Source organism: Pituophis catenifer, unplaced genomic scaffold (assembly GCF_029215685.1).
Source record: "Pituophis catenifer annectens isolate HBS135680 unplaced genomic scaffold, rPitCat1.0.hap2 SCAF_8, whole genome shotgun sequence".
Taxonomy (NCBI): Eukaryota; Metazoa; Chordata; class Lepidosauria; order Squamata; family Colubridae; genus Pituophis; species Pituophis catenifer.
Genome location: NW_027256888.1, coordinates 51,775,915 through 51,793,430, shown reverse-complemented (window position 1 = coordinate 51,793,430; position 17,516 = coordinate 51,775,915). Strand labels below are relative to the sequence as shown.

Sequence of the window (17,516 nt, the reverse complement as noted above, 5' to 3'; positions counted from 1 at the left end):
TGCAGTTCTTTACATGTGACAATTCTGTAAAAATAAGATGTCTTCACTTCTAGTGGTGTCCATTTTATCTTTCTTTTATGCCAATAACTCTCATATTGCAAGGGATTTTTGTGGGTTTGTTATATATTATATATTCCTTGGAAGAACTTGATGTTGTAATTGGAATTATGTCTTACAAAAATATTCCTTGAAAGGAAAATATGGCCTAAATTCAAATAAGGATGACATCACTTAAATTGTGCTAGTGTTGCGGATAAGAATTCCAAATCTTCTTTCACGATGTACTACAAAATAGTGAGTAAAATCTAAGCACTCTTAGTCACTGTAGATAAGTCAACCAAAAAGGATTGGATCCATCTTTTCAGGCAGCAAGGCAAAATGATTAAATGTTCTCCCTATCCCATGGAGGAAAGCCTTTGCTCCAGTTTTTATCTTCTGACTTGTAGACAAAACATCCCCTTTCCATGAGCTCCATTTTGGGAGCTAAAAATCGGTATCCTGACAATGTGAAAAAGCATTCCAGCACAGCAAACCAATAGGAAGCTGTAAGCAAGAGGCCTACTTGGCCTGGAAAAACAGTTTAGGAGATGGGTCTATCAGGACTCCAGAGTTGATGGAACATGGAAATAGAGTGGTACCAACTTTGAGCCCACCTGCAATATGGAAGGGTTGAAAGCCTGACTCCATCTTGATAAACATTGTATGACACGATCCAGCAGTCCTCCAACAGCTTGAAAAATTTTTTCCCCACCTCATGCTGGTGAGAAGGAATGCTAAGGAGCACTTAAATTTCTAGCCAAAGTGAGGTCACTGCCAAATCAGGAAGACAATATGACAGGAGGACAAAAAGTGGATGAAAGCTTCAAATTATCGCCCTATTTAGTGCTTGGTCATAATTTAACAGCCAGTTTCCTTACAGAGCCTTGAGGTGCAGAGTCCCATTTCCAGGGGCTCTTTGCTGAAATAGTTAAAAGGGAAATGGGTGGGATGAACCTAAAGAAATCCAATTAAATTGTATCTCTTACCTAAAGGAATCATGGATTGGGCAGATATGTCAAACATTTTCATAAATTTGTTAAGTCTTTCTAAATGATTGAGGGAAAAGTGATACAGGATGGGACGGGATACTAAAGAGACTCCATGGAAATTGGGATGCCTTATCCTTGCCAAAATTTGACTGTGTGGACAAATAATCTCTGTAGAAATCAGGTACCTAAGAGAACAAATTCATAAACTTAACTGTAGCAGCAAACTTGGGTAAGACATCTCTAGGGACAATCTGTTGTGTGCAGATACATGACCTGGTGATTCACACATTTTAAAATAGACCATTAGTCAAAAGGCAACATCACAACAACTTTTCAGGGAAGTAGCTGTTTGGAGAAGCAGTAGATAAGTCGTTGCGTACAGCCCCAAAGAAAGAAGAATGCAGATACAAGATGTCTTAAAACATCCTGTGAGACTAGAAAGTAAAATCTGAACTTCTTTTAGATAGGAAACATTTACTGAGACCACCAAAGTACTCATTCTATAGCCAGGTAGAAGTGAGAACCAAGACAAATACTTCTTGGCATAACACTACAGGTAGTCCTTGAGTTACAACAGTTTGTTTAGTGACCGTTCAAAGTTCCAATGGCCCTGAAAAAAGTGAATTATGACTATTTTTCACAAGAACAATTTATCATTCTCATGGTCATGTGATCAAAATTCCGATGCTTGGCAACTGATTCATATTTATGACGGTTGCAGTGTCTGGGGGGAGGGGGCATTGTGATCATCTTTTGTGACCTGACAAAATCAGTGGGAAAGCTGGATTCACTTAACAACTGTGTTACTAACTTAACATCTGCAGTGTTTCACTTAACAACTAGCAAGCAAGGTCGTAAAATGCAGCAAAACTCACTTAACAAATGTCTCACTTAGCAACAGAAATTATGGGCTCAATTGTGGTCGTAAGTCAAGGGCTACCTGTATTACCATGTGTGTAAACGACTAGAAATTGTAATTCACTTGAAATATCTTCAAAACAGTGAAATCCAATTTTTTTTAATACCGGTTCTGTGGGCGTGGCATGACTTGGTGGGCGTGGCAGGGGAAGGATACTACAAAATCTATTCCCACCCCTCTCCAGGGGAAGGATACTGCAAAATCCACATTCCCTCCCCACTCCTGGGGGAAGGATATTGCAAAATCTCCATTCCCACCCCACTCTGGGGCCAGCCAGAGGTGGTGTTTGCCGGTTCTCTGAAGTACTCAAAATGTCTGCTGCCAGTTCTCCAGAACCTGCTGAATTTCACCCCTGCTTCAAAAGCAATACACAGATTTGAGAGTAACACTAAATTTATTCAAGTAGAAGGCACAATTCAAGACAACCTCAGAAAAAAATTAACTGAGGCTCATATTAAACTTTATGCTGAACAAAATTTGGTCATACGGTCCAAAATGGGAGGGACGAACCCCGGGAATTGGTCTGACCGACTCTTTGACAGACAGGACAATGCTGTTACATGCAGTGCAACTTTACAACAAAAGATCTTAGATATGGGAGAAAAAAAAACCTTGTTACAATTAGAGCTGAATAATAGCAGTACTTTTCTTCAGAAAAGAAAAACAGCATAAGCAGTTAGCCAGGCATATTTTTGTGTTTTTTGTCATAGCACGGAGATAATAAGAAAAATAGTCAAGGCTATAGGAGTAGATTATTAATTCTCCATTCATAAATACTTCTCCCATCCCACCCCCAGAAGTCTTTAGAAGTTCATGGTAAAAGTCTGTGCCTGCACAAACACAGTACATTAAAACATTCTCTACCTCTCTTTATATTTCACTTAATCTTAAAAATTTCTCTGGATTTTCATTAAAGGTGAAATCACATACTAAAGATAGATGGTCTGAAGGGTAATTGAAAGATGGTAGCCTATTGGGTCCAATTTGCTCCTCAGTTAAAAGGGTGAGGGCAGCATCTACTTTTAAGGTTTGTTGTGAATACCAGATGTAATCAAGTGTATGCCTGCATTCTCCAGAAGGACGGATCTTCCATGTGGTGTACGGAGGCTCTGTTAGCCCATTTGTACTCAGCAGTTTATAAGCACTGTTTAGGTTCAGACTAGATTCAGAGAATTGCTTATACACTTCTTCTGTAGGCTCAGCATTGAAATCACCACAGACTATAAGAGGGATCTCTGCATCCTGGGTGATCTGTTGTAAATTTTCAAGGAGATCAGCACCTTGAGCAGATCGAAACCTCTCCCAGCCATTGCGAGCTTTCAAGTGCGTGACAGCAACACAGAACAATTTCCCAGTCTCGTTACATTTCAGGATCTGAACTATAGCTACTTGATTGGTCTTGAACTTCATTGCTGTCAACCTGATATCGGTACTATTAATTAGCGTAAACCTGTCCTTAAGGAAAAACAAGGCACAGCCATCTGGGCCATTGTTACATTCCACATCTAAACACGGAGAACATGGTTTAGGAAGAAAAGTACATTGGTAGCCCAGCCGACTGAGTAATGGCTGAAAAGTATCAAAATAGTGATCCACTTCTTGTAGACAGAGGATATCTGGCTGGTAAGCAAGGATCTCTTCTAAAATGAGGCACTTCCTTTCTTCCCATCTCAAGGCTTCCATGGGGCATTGGATAAAGTTGTCCTTGCCTTCCCCAAGAGCTGGAATGAAGAAAATATATTAATTAAGAAAACTTCCTCTAGGAAATACTTTCCTTCCCATAAAATACGTAAAAATAAATAGTCCAATCCCCACTCTTAAGTGGAATTTGGTAGAAAACTAAAACTATTGGTATATTTTTAGTCATCTAGTACTAGAGAACTACATGGCAAAATTAATCTTCCTTGCTCAAATCTGTTCATACTTTGACTAATAGTTTTGTTCAGAATCCAGTTAAACAGCATTTTTGCAATTCCAATTTTGCTTTGATTAATAAATTCAAAACAGAGCCTAAAAATAATTCTTCCCTATTTACGCACCCTTTTTATTTTAATATCAAACTATATTTGTATATTTCTAACCCATGGGATTGAAATTTGTATGCCCACCCAGAGTAAAACTACTACATTACACTGATCATTTTGTGAATAAATGTTACTTGATTTATACCTCCAAACATAAACCATTAAAAAGGTGTGCTAAGTTTGATGGTACATTTCACATTATCCAAGGAAAAATTCAAGGTGACAACTCCACTGTATTTCATATCAACAAAAAGTTTAAAAAACAGCAATTTAGTTCACACATAAGGAATAATCTGAGGTGAAAATATATATGAGTCAGAATATGTCGTGGAATTTACAACTAGAGTGGGTGAGGGTGGACTTAAGAAACTGGCTAGCTTGGAATCCCTGCAGAGGAAGAAGTGAAAGAGACTTGATCTCTCCCTTAAAATCCCTGGAGCCTTTATCTCATTGTTTTCAAGAGAGTGAAGTCTGGTGAGATTCTTGTAAACAGGCAAGTAACAACTACTCTGATCGGGCCATGGTGTTGTTCTGATTCCTAGCACCTCATATACTGGTATATTATTAGCTATTTTAAAGTCAGGGTGTCTGTCCACGTTTTTCTACTTTCTAAGTAGAAAACTAGGTACTTTTTCTAAGTACCTTTCTACTTTTTAAAATAATATTTTTAAGATACTTTAAGTTGGCAATAAATTTCGTATTTGTATAATATTTATATATTTTAGGTTTGTACCCAGAAAATAAGGAAAGGGGCTCTTAGGTAGTAAACTTAATTATATTTCATCCATTACTATGTGTTTTTGATTGGTCATGATAATTGAAAATTCTGACAATTATAGGCTAACTAAACTATCTCGGGGACGCGGTGGCTCAGTGGTTAAGATGCTGAGCTTGTCAATCAAAAGGTCAGCAGTTCAGCGGTTCAAATCCCTAGTGCTGCGTAACGGGGTGAGCTCCTGTTACTTGTCCCAGCTTCTGCCAACCTAGCAGTTCGAAAGCAGGTAAAAAATGCAAGTAGAAAAATAGGGACCACCTTTGGCGGGTAGATAACAGCATTCTGTGCACCTTTGGCGTTTAGTCATGCCGACCACATGACCATGGAGATGTCTTCGGACAGTGCTGGCTCGTCGGCTTTAAAACGGAGATAAGCACTGCCCCCTAGAGTCAGGATATATAGCATATATGTGTGAGGGGTACCTTTACCTTTACCTTAAACTATCTAGGACTCATTGGGCCATCCTGAGAGAAAGGCAGTGCAGATGTCCCCCCTCCCCCACCACTTAACATGGGGCATAATTAGACTGACCATGTTTTTTTTATCTCCAATGACAAATAAGGTATCATTATCACCTCAGAAAAATATCTACAGTGTATTACATGACCATGAGTTTGCTGCAATGACCAGAACTTTGAAAATAAAATTGGTTCGAACTTCATAAAAAATCCAGCTGCACAGGTGTAATGGGTTCTAAATTTTTAATGCATTTTTTAAGTTAGTAGATTTGAGGTACCTTGATTAAAAAATGTTTCAGTACCCCAGATCTGCTAGCTTAAAGAATGCATAAACAGATCTGTCAACTGAATGAAAGCACGTACACAAAGCCGACTAGATTTTTCATTTTACGAGGCTCAGACAGTTTCTCAAGATTGTACCTTGTGCAAGTATATTCCACTGCATAACTCTAATGGGCTGATGATTTCTGACAAAACTGGTCCTCAAGTCCACAAAATCCCTTTGGAGACGGGCTGGGCGGTTCTGAAGAACAACCTGGCATTCTTCAAGTAGATCTTTGGGATCTATAGGATCCAGAAATTCAGGATCTGTTTGTTCCAAGTAGTCTTGGTGTTTAGTAATGACACTGCTACTCAAAGTCTTAGCCAGTGCACTATACAGCCTACTTGTACTGTTGCCCATGGAATACCCTGAAAAAGAAAAGAAAGAACTTCAATACAGCAATTCCAATTTCTAATCTGTTCATTTCTCTCAAATCAAAACAAATGCATTCATCATTAGAGTTCACATACAATCAGTGGGGGGGATTCAGCCGATTTTCTCTGGATCGTGCGAACCGGTAGCTGCGATGGCGGGAGGCTCCGCCCACCCGACCTGACATAATGTACGCCTACTGCTGCAAGCTTGTGAGCGAGCATGCTCACATTTGCGAACCAGTAGGGAAGGTTAAGTGAATCCCATCCCTGCATACAATGTGATAGCCTTACGGTGCTGGTAGCCTCCAGATATAATGAACCTAAGTTTTCAAAATTTGCAGCCAATGTGAAAAGTATGTTATATAATATAAGCAAGCACAACGGACAGCATATTTTTCAATATGAAGTTAACAACGCAATAAGCATTTCCCCTCTTACATTCTGCAAATATAAGTTCCTCTTTTTATACTGTCGTCTTAAGATATTTCATTCAGTCATTTTTAGGATCTCTATAAACAAAGTTTTGAGCCCTTAGGTTATGGTAACCTAACCAACTGCAGCTTTTTCCAGTTGCCTATTCACCTCTCTCATTTATTGGACTGATATTTGAAGGTGACCTATCACATTCCAAATATTTTTTAACTAAATTGTATAGCACAGCTAGTTATGCTAATGGTAGCAAGACTGCTTCTTGCTAAACAACTCAGCCTACACAATTTTTGACATGCCACGTCGCAGAACACAGAACATTATTTCTTCCCAATCTCACAAGAAAGCCAAATCACTTTGTCACAAGAAAGCCAAATCATAAACATTCTGCTTTATTAATCAGCAAATACATGCCATAATCACAAATCAATCTAAAGCTCATTCACTTCTACACCTTACTTTCATAAATTAAGGATCAAAAAGATGTTCCTATAATTACAAAGGTTTTTCCCCTGACATCAGCAATATTCTGCAAAAAACAAAACAAACACACATATAAAAAACACCCCAGAAGTTCTGAGTTTCACAAATTTTAAATTAGGGAGCAAGCTAAAAGAAACTAATCAAATTTAAAACGGAAAGAACTGCAGTATAAAATTGTGCACTGTTCTCTGGCTTTTCAGTAGCTTTATTTTTTTTCCCTGCAGATACTAAACACTTCATAATTGCAATGATCCTACTACTAGTAAGATGGTAATATAAATTCTCTTTATAATATATAATCAAGTGCCTTCCTACCCCTGCTAATCTGAACACCATCATCTTATGCACGGCATGTGAACCAAAAAGCTACCCTGCACTTTAAAAAGAAACTATTCATGATTTCCAGTGTCAAAAGATAAACTTTCCCCCACATGCTTACACCATAGTAATAGCAAAACCTATATTAATCTTTTCAAGGCTGCAAAATAAGAATTCCCACTATTTTTAAAATAAGGAATTAAGATTTCAACAGTTTACTGCCTTCCTGTCTCCTCGGACTGTTCTTTGTAATTCTATTTTAGTCCAACAACAATTTATAATTCACAAAGCAGGAAAGGTTAGGAGTTCAGCCTTGCAGACCTGTAGAGTTACCCAAGTTGCATTTTGTTGAAAAGTGGGCTTTCGAATAATGAAAAGACAATATTTTAGAAAGCTGCTAGTTACATTAAACAATAATTACCTGATAAATTGGATGGATACATCAACGCAAGCGGTAAACAACTCTAATGGAGAATTGCACACTGAACTGCCAGCCTCCAAAGTCATGTGTGAGCTTGTCCTATGCCACTGGTGCACAAGAGACACCTAGTGGTCTTTTATGTAACTTTTCCCATTGAAACATTTTTTTTTAAAAAACAAAATCCATTATCACCATTACCTAAAATAAAAACTGAATTTATGCCTGCTGTGATGCCTCATCGTTTGTTGCTCTTTTATTGCAACCTGACTGAACTGCTTGGAACCAGCAGTTTCCCTCAACTTGAGAATAGGGTTCATGTTCACCTAAGCCAGTGTTTCTCAACCTTGGTAGCTTGAAGATGGGTGGACTTCAACTCCTAGAATCCCCCAGCCAGCATCTGCACTAAAGTGATTCTGGATGTTTTCCTCCACCTTGATACTTCAGGCTCATAAATTGACTAAGTGAAGTAAACTGCTTTGTGCTTTTTGAACGCTGTGGCACTCTTTTTCTTTTGCAATGGAAGATACAAATCTCATCACACATCACATCAAGGCATAGTTTTCACCATGATTTATTAGATAAAACACAGTTGATTTACAAAAGTTCCTGTTTTAAAAATCAAATGGACTGGGTTGAAGGCAAAAATAAATCATAATAGCACATTGCTGTCTGAACTTTGCATTAACGTTTCTTCACAAAAATCCCATCAGTTAGCTTGTTCTTTAATATCAGCAAAATTTTCTTGATTTGTGTGATTTTTCAGGCAAATTCCTTAATGAGTCCATTTATACAATGAGTATCCACTGTCCTGTTTCACATTTGGTTCAGTGAATAAGCAATGATTCTTTTTTTACCAGGGTTCTCTCAATTAAAATTCTCAGATATTCTTCATGATTTGGCTGAGATGACATATTAGAGAACATTGAAAGTGAGTCATGCACAGCAACACACCCAGAAGTAGAATGTGTGCTTTGAAGCATGTCCTGAGGTAACGTCATCCATTTCAAAAATATGAAATGTTTTTAATTGGCCTAGGAACAAAGGAAATGTTTAAAAAACTGTTTGTTATTTCTTTCTATCTCTTTCAAAGAGCTTAAAATCGTATCATGACATGTTAAATTAAAAACAATAATGATAGCCCTGGAGCAATCCAGTTTTAGATCATAAATCTCACACTGAAGGATAGGTGACCTACAAAATTGATTGGTTTTACTCTGAAAAAAAATTGAAAAGTTCTAAGAAGTTTCCTGAATTTAAGACTCCTCCAAGTCATGATTATAGCTGTATGCAGCTTTGATTTTGTTTAAAGGCATTGCAATCAAACCACCCTTCAAATTGTATTTTCATTCTAATTGTGAAATACACATTCATATTGTGTTAAAGGTGTTGGTTATCACCTTTAAAGCGCTCCATGGCATAGGGCCTAGCTATCTGCGAGACCGCCTGCTGCTACCGACGACCTCCCATCGACCCGTGTGCTCCCACAGAGAGGGCCTCCTCAGGGTGCCATCAGCCAAACAATGTAGGATGGTGGCCCCCAGGGGGAGGGCCTTCTCTGTGGGGGCTCCCACCCTCTGGAATCAGTTGCCCCCGGAGATAAGGAGAATCCATGACCTCAATGCCTTCCGTCGTTCCCTGAAAACCCATCTTTTCCAGCAAGCCGGGTTGGCTTAAGAAGAAATTTTAAATTCTTTTAATTAATTTATGATTTTTTTTAACTTTTGGGCCAAAATTTATATATATTTTTAAATGTTTTAATATTTGTATTCTATGTTTTTTATCTTGGCTGTACACCGCCCTGAGTCCTCAGGGAGAAGGGCGGTATATAAATTGGAAATTAAATTAAATTAAATTAATTAAATCAATTTGCTGGATTCAATTCAATTATTTTAGCAGGGATGATTCACCATATTCAACTCAAATTACCCTTTAAATCAAGTCACACATTTAAATCAAATTGATTCTGAATTAAATCACAAATATGAATTGGATCTCAGTTTATTTGTGCACTTCTGTTCATCACAATTATGCTTTCTGAGTTAAACTAAATACATCTTTTTGGATTAACATACATCTATAAATGTATGTAATTTCAACATACAATATACAAAATGACTTCCTAAACTTGCTGTTCTATTTTTAATAGAACAGTAGAGAAATGCCAGTGGTAAGTAAGTGAACATTCAGCTCAAGGAGTATACATTGTACAATAATGCCTTATTTATTAAAATCTTTACTGTTTTCCACAGAAAGTTCAATTTATTGTAAATTATTTCAAAAACTACAACAGCTTTCTTGGTCAAAATTCATATTGGTGCAAAGACTTTATGAAGTTTTCTGGTCCTGAAACAATTTTACCATTATACTTCATTGCACAGAACCTTCAAAGAATAGTTAATTCATTTAACATGTATTTTTCATAAATATGAGCAAGAACTCCCTCCCTCCCCATGCAATTGATAGTTGCATATGATACATATAACCAGAATAGAAAATTTCCCAAGTTTACCTGCATATTTAATATTATGCAGTAGTGTTGGGTGCACCTTGAAAATCTTATTCAACATATGCCTGCAATTGTTATTTTGAAGACAAATCTTAGCTAGAAAAGATGGTTCATGCTTCATAGCTATTTTAACCTACAATTATGATGTTCTTTTCCTATTCCTTTATGAATAATCTGGAGAGATTTAGGCATTTTTGTAGCAACAGTTCCATCAGAAATAGAAATTTCTTGAAATTACCAATCTACATAACTGTGAGGCTGTCCTGTGTCTCCTCCCAACCCATCTTACAATTTTAGATAGCAATCTATTATTACCACGCCAAGCCTGCTTTGCTAAATTATTTGGAGAGGCTGCAATATTCTGGGTATTTGTAATTCCAATTTAACAGAGAGGATGATTCTGTCTACTTCTTGTCCGATAAAGCAGATCATAGTGACCAGCAGAATGATATCTATTCTTAAATTCCTATAGCTGCATTGCAACAGTATGCAGCAGCAAAATCTTAACATGGAACTCAGCTCTTACTCTAAAAATATGCACATTCTCTGATGGACCAGACAGGAGCAAACATCTAACAAAGGTATATTCTTGAAATTCTAGATATCTTAGTTATAAAACATTTCCCCTTAAATACGATGCTTCATTCACTTATTAGATATTTTTTGCAGTTGTAACCTCACAGTCTATACCTTAAGATGTAATTTGTCAATAGTTTGCACTTCATTTTTTTTTTTATATTGAGCTGTAAATCTTCAACAAAGGTTTAAAATATGCAGAGCTTAAGAAATAATGGTATGAAAGTCCAACTAGCTGCTTCTGTCTAACCTTGATGCAGTTGAATATTGCTGCTTCCAGCAGAATAAGTAGGTTGCTTAATTGTGCCCATCTAAGTTACAGCAAGTTACTCAATAGTGCTTATGCAATGTACTGGATTGTTCAACGCAGACAATTAATATCCAGCCCGACCCTGCCAGCAATCACTAGGCCCCTCTACACAGGGCGATTCTAGCAACTTGTATTCAGAACATAAGCTCAATGAACCTTGTTTTGGATTAGAATGTCACCAATCAATAATTGGGCTATTGTGGTGATTGTAGCATGCTGATGTAAGAGATGTAAGCTCTGATAAATATTTGCAAGTTCCCATGTGTGCTATCATTTATACATTTTTATAAAGATTTGTACAAATGCTATTGAATATGTTTTATACATTCAGATTGTTGCTGGCAGTTTTGCAGATTGTTAAACCAGCTTCTATAACCAAAACCTGTGTTTATATAATATTAAAAAATGAGCAATGATTTATAATAACTAATGTATTCAATTTCCTAAGTCGAAGTCACATCCTAGAATAAAGGATGCAAATATGTCATGGTGTATCCAAGGACAACTATTTCATATCAACATGAAGCCACTAAGTAAAGTGATGTGCCAATTTGGCGTGTGGTCTGGTATCATCAGTAATCTATGCCCTTCACAATTTCTTGCATTGACTACTGTCATGCGCTCTGTATAAGGGCTGCCCTTAAAAACTACTTAGAAGCTGCAATTGATAAAAAAATGGCACAACCTGACTATTAATAGACAAAAGCTGCCTGTGTCACATAATGCTTGTGCGATGGCTTTCAATAAGCTTCTGAATATAATTCAAAATCCTCATTTTAACCTAAGGAATGCTCCCTGGCTTGGTGCTTACTGTAAATATCTGCAGGACTGCCTTCTGCAGATAGAATCAATCAATCTACTCCATTGTTTCAAATGGGAATCTCAAGAATATACCCCCCCCCACTTCCTGAGATAAAGGACAAATTTATTGTTTAGAGAACAACTTAATTCTAGATATTTAAATGGAGTCCTCTCTTACAGTTTTCCAGAAGGCAATATAGACTGAGTTCTTTCATAGAATATTTATCAGTTGAAAAATATTGGAAATTACTTATTAGAAGTAGGGGTTTTTTTTGTAGAAGACGTGTGCCTCTGCTATTATGCTTTTACGGTTCCTGAGCAATTTGTGCAAATCACTGTTACATCTACAGTACTTTTAAATATATCTGGCTTCAAATAAACACAGATATACCTAAGATACAGAAAATTTACCATTTTATATGTAAACTTCATGTGCTAGATATCTAACAGGATACCTTGTTCTGCATAATGTTCAAATGTTGGCTTATTTTGTCTGCCCTACAGTATTGAACAATGGAAAACTCATCTCAAAACATTAAATTAGAAGTTTTCTAGATGATATACTGAATCATCATATTTAAAAAGCTGCTAAAAGCTCAGGCTATTTATCCATCTAGTCCAGTACTGACTGAAGTTAATTTCTAGAATTCAGACAGAGAATCGGGTACTTTGATCTTTGCTAAACTGGAGATGCCAAGGATTGGAATCTTTTCTCTGCTAAGCATGGATTTTGTTAGTTATTCTGGACAAGACTTTTGACAACAGAAGGATACATTGTGATTAACTCAGTCAAATCAAATTAGGAGATAAAAAAATGCTTTGAGCCATTCTGTAATCACATATTTGAGAAGGATTCCAAGAAATGTAGATAGTGGCCCTGTAGATAAAAGATATCAGGGCTGCAGCTGCAGGTAAGGCTTCTTCCCTTTTATATAATTTTATGGATAAGACAAATTCCTGAAGATAATTTGTTATCTTGTCATTTGATATGGATGGAAAGACAGTGACCAAAGATTATGCATGTTATAACGTTAAACCAGGGTCCTGTAGCCTCAAGGATTCCTTTTGGCAGAGAAAGATCTTAGTCAGTTTGTTTCCTCATCCTGCTCATTGTCACTTTCTTTCGATTTTCCCATCACCAAACCCTGAACCTTTCACGGTTTCACATGTTACTGGAAAGAAAGAGAATACCCTATACAAGATAAACTTTTGTCTAAAGTGACCACTTGACCAAAGTTTATAAAGATACATTATATGCATATAATTGCCAAAGTTTAACCTCAACCAGGTTAAAAAGAACTAAAGATTTTTCTGTTTGAATAAGACTTTACTGAATTGGGCAATAAAGAGAAAGAGAGAGATCTTTAGTATTCACATAGCAACAATCCTAAAGGAGCTGAAATAGTGTTCTTAGTTCTGAGTAGACATTACCCTGAAAGTATTAAAAAAATAAGTTCACTTTTCCCCTCAGACACATGGTTTGTGAGGTTGTTTGCAATTTTTTAGGTGTACAACAACGTTTCAAAATAGAGACTGTGATTTGAACATCCAATACTTTTAAAGTATCAAAACAGTCCCTTTTGAATGTGAAACAATTGTTCCAAACCTGAAACAACTACTTTAATGTCTAGGTGGATAGCTAAATATTAAGTAAGTGATTGGAGAATTATTATATTAATTATAATTGTAACATGAAAGCAAAATTAGTTTTTATATGTATAGAAATTAGTATAGAAGTATAGAAATTAGTAAATAGTCTTGCTTCTCATAACCTATACCCTTGAATTATCCTAGAATGCAGCAATTCTTGCGCAGAAAATAGTCCAATAAATCTAGAAGATGCTAGGCTGGGCAAGATTGAGCTGGACAAACAAGCCAGAAGCTGATAACAGCTGGCAGTGAATTCTGTATGTGCCATTTCAACTCTGTTATCAGGTTTACATTCAGTTCCTGAAGCAGAAAAAACTAGTGAGCTAGATAAACTAATGCTGCCTAATCTTTTATACAGATCGCAATTGAACTACAGGAAATAGCAAGAAATGCAAATAAGGTTTAAAAGGATTTTCACTGGACTTAATAGAGTAACCACAGAACATAGTCATACCATTTTTAAAGAAAAGGTCATATAATTGCTATTTTATGTATTGTACTAAAGCATATGCAAGCCCTAATCATTGTTTGCTAAGCATATTATAATTGGTTTGATAAATATATTACACTGAGCCATAAACCATGGTTTATAATAGTTGGATTAATATGGTATCTTACATAAAAGCTAAATAAACCACATTATGACTGTGCACAATCCGTGAACCCATCTTTTGCGATTTGGTGACTTTCAAGATAAGTCAAATTGCTATGCTCAAAAACGGGAGTCATTATTTTTATAAGACTGCAATTTGTCAGCTGACAAACTACAACAAACAGGGCAACATAATTTATCAGTATATTATATTATAAAACATAGTTTTATCTATATCTTGATTAGTTGGGCTACACAAGGTAGCCTGTACTTTACATATTTACCTCCCTTGGGTCAGACATGCATCACATATCTGCATAATGTGAAAATGAAATATAATGAATCACTTCACCAATAAGCATTTCATACCAAAAAACACACAGAACAGTAATACATGCTATGATAAGACCGTGCCCATTTATCCCTCATATAATATCTATTAGGCAGTTAAAAGAAATTTTAGCATAATTAGAGGACAAGGCTATTAGGTATATAATTTTAAATCCCAGGAACAGTTAATAGAAATAATTTAGAAAGTCAAATCTTTTCTTTGAAGAAAAACGGTGACGCTTGAAAGAACAAATGATACTGGATACCTAATGCACGTCATTCATTGACCTTTTTTTTTTATTTGTCTTTCCTAGCTAGGCAAAGCTTTTAATTACACTAGCAACCAATCTAGATATTTCATGGCTCTCAATTTTTATTGGGTCCAGATGGCTCATTTCTACAGGTAGTCCTCGATTTATGACCACTATTGAGCTCAAAATTTCTGTTGCTAAGTGAAACATTTGTTAAGTGAATTTTGCTCCATTTTATGACCTTTCTTGCCCAGTTTTTAAGTGAATCACTGCAATTGTTAAGTTACTAACATGGTTGTTAAGTGAATCTGATTTCCCCTCTGACATTGCTTGTTAGGTTATAAAATGCAATCACATGGCCCCGGGACACTGCAACTGTCATAAATATGAGTCAGTTGCCAAGCACCTGAATTTTGATTACATGACCAAGGGGATGCTACAATGGTTGTAAGTGTAAAAAATGGTCAGAAGTCACTTTTTTCAATGACATAACTACAAACGGTCACTAAATGAACTGTTATATGTCAAGGACTACCTGTACATCCATTTTCAATCAGCCACTTTGGATCCAGCATAGGGTCATCTGGCAGCCAGAAGCAAAGAAGGCATTTCCCAGATCAGCCAAAAGCAATAATCCCAAATGTTGGTGTAATGGCAAGATCTCGGAAACCCGGCTTCCCATCACAATTTAGGATTACAGGTAATCCTCGTTTTACAACCACAACTGCGCCCAAAATTTATGTTGCTAAGTGAGACATTTGTTAAGTGAGTTTTGCCCCATTTTACAACCTTTCTTGCCACAGCTGTTAAGTGAATCCCTGGCAGTTGTTAAGTTAGTAACTCAGTTGTTAAGTGAATCTGGTTTCCCCCATTGACTTTGCTTGCAAAAGCATGACCCCAGGACGCTTCGAACCATCCTATATGTGAGTCAGTTGCCTAGCGTCTGAATTTTGATCACATGACCGTTAGGATGCTGCAATGGTAGCAATTGTGGAAAAAACGGTCATGCGTCTTTTTTTTTTTTTCTCCAGGGCCCTTGTAACTTTGAACGGCCACTAAACGAACTGTCGTAAATCGAGGACTTCTTGCAACCTTTTCTATGGTTACCCATAAAACGGGACACCATCACCTTTCAAGGCTGCTACTGTGGGGATTAGGCAGAAAGCCTCTCGCCCAACCCTTGCGACTTCCTCCTCGCTTTCTCGGGGTGAGGGTGGGGGCGGGGGCAGGGAGGCGGGGGGGGCGCGTAGAATTAAGACACTCGAACCCCAACGTTCCATCCATGGAACCTTCAGCCCCGAAGGTTCTAAAAACCACTCACCAGCCTCGAACCCCAACGTTCCATCCATGGAACCTTCAGCCCCGAAGGTTCTAGAAACCACTCACCAGCCTCGAACCCCAACGTTCCATCCATGGAACCTTCAGCCCCGAAGGTTCTAAAAACCACTCACCAGCCTGGGAATTGCCAGCTCCCGAACTGCCTGGGGCAGGGCAACTGCAGCGCGGAATTCCGGCGGTAGCCGAGGAAGAGGCGAGGAGGGCAGACGGCGAGAGGGCTCTCCTCACTGGAGCCGGCGAGCGGAGCAGCATCGTCGAGGAAGAGGCAGAAGGAGGAGTGCAGCAGAGGTTAGACAGGGCTGAACACAAGGACCTCAGAGAGCTCTGATACATAATAACGCTACGGCACGCGAGACTGAGCTCTGGGAGGGGAAAACAAAAATTCAATGAAAAAGCTCCGCACCGGGAGCGCTCTATCTCAAGCTAACCTGCTCTATAATAGGCCAAATCCGGAGTCCTTCCTGCCTTTCAGAGCCCGCGGAAGGGGCGCGGATTGGAAAAAGGAGCTTCGGCTGCCTGCTGCGGGGGCAGAGAGGTGCCAGCCTATGGAGAAGCCCACGGAAAACGCCGCGGAGAGCTGAGAACGGGAACACGAGCACCAGAAGTACAGTCAAACTCCCCCCCTCGCACCCACTTGCCGGCATTGACGCAAGCACAGCTTCCAAGACCATAAGATGAGGGCGGGGGGAGGGGGAAAGAGGGAACCGAAGCGTTTCTCCCCCCGTCTCCCCTCATCTCGACGCTCCTGGGAACAGAACATGCAGCGCGAGGCTAAAAAGGGCAACTTCCACGCGAGGGGACAAACAGAGAAGGAAACCTTGGATGAAATGGCCGTCCTGCGAGTTTCTTCCTCCCCTCGGTCGAAAAATGGTACGTTCTAATCTTGGCACCGAAGTCCCCGAAAGGAGACTGTTGGTGACGTCACACGGAACGTTGACTCGTCGGGTGGGGGTGGGAGCGGGGGTGTTGGCCGGAACCTCCCCCTATTTTCGCGCCTCGTGGGAAGGGAAAGGGGCGTTGTCTCCCGGCTGATCGGAGGTCACGCGGCGTTTGGCTTTGCCCTTTCATCCCATTCATTTCTCTATTCTCATTTTGTGGAGGAAGCCGGTCTTGCTGGAACCAGCTGACGAAAGCTTTCGATTTCCTATTCGCAGTGTTGAGAAGAGCGCTTGGAATGAGACCTGAAGTCCTGCAGCATCTTACTAATATGTCCAACTTGTTTTTTAAAATAATCATAATCATAATCATGCCACTACTGTAGAAAGAAACAGTGGATTTCTTTGTTTATTTTTTTTATTTCTCTTTTTATTTTTAAAATCTGGGGGTCTCAAGATAAATTGGAAATCCCAGAATCTCCAACCCTTTGGCATTTAAAGGATGCAGTCCTGACACATTAGGAGGCCAGCAGTTGGGGATGACTATTTTATAAAAGAATACCCAGCTATAAAAACCTACCTCATACAACAAAACAAACGTCATGCCTGACAGAAGCAACTTCATGCATATATAAACAAATAAATTGGGAGGGACACATTGAGTAAGGTTGGATTAAGGTTTTTTTCTTCCTTACTAATCAGGAAACACACTGAAAAATGGGGTGTGATGTTTTGG

The 17,516-nt window shown here is 38.3% G+C and overlaps 1 protein-coding gene across 2 annotated transcripts; it reads right to left on the bottom strand.

Annotated features, from left to right (window-relative positions):
- Positions 1 to 2,328: 2,328 nt before the first annotated feature.
- Positions 2,329 to 16,285, bottom strand: NOCT (nocturnin). Of its 2 annotated transcripts, none has more exons than XM_070948440.1 (3): positions 16,019 to 16,285; positions 5,625 to 5,894; positions 2,329 to 3,668 (listed from the first exon to the last, which is right to left on the bottom strand). In XM_070948440.1, exons 1-3 carry the CDS (start codon positions 16,236 to 16,238, stop codon positions 2,818 to 2,820), a joined length of 1,341 nt encoding a protein of 446 aa, XP_070804541.1. In that variant the 5' UTR covers positions 16,239 to 16,285; the 3' UTR covers positions 2,329 to 2,817. The 2 variants fall into 2 exon arrangements, with proteins under 2 accessions (XP_070804541.1, XP_070804542.1); XM_070948441.1 differs by lacking the exon at positions 16,019 to 16,285 and adding an exon at positions 7,552 to 7,650.
- Between the last annotated feature and the right edge of the window lie 1,231 nt (positions 16,286 to 17,516).

Excerpts from the sequence above, each read along its gene's own strand:
- NOCT (XM_070948440.1), bottom strand. The coding sequence starts at position 16,238 with ATGTATCAGAGCTCTCTGAGGTCCTTGTGTTCAGCCCTGTCTAACCTC. Across the intron at positions 5,895-16,018 it reads AGCTGGCAATTCCCAGGCTG|GGTATTCCATGGGCAACAGT; the intron begins GTGAGTGGTTTT and ends TTTCTTTTTCAG. Across the intron at positions 3,669-5,624 it reads GTGGAATATACTTGCACAAG|CTCTTGGGGAAGGCAAGGAC; the intron begins GTACAATCTTGA and ends TCTTCATTCCAG.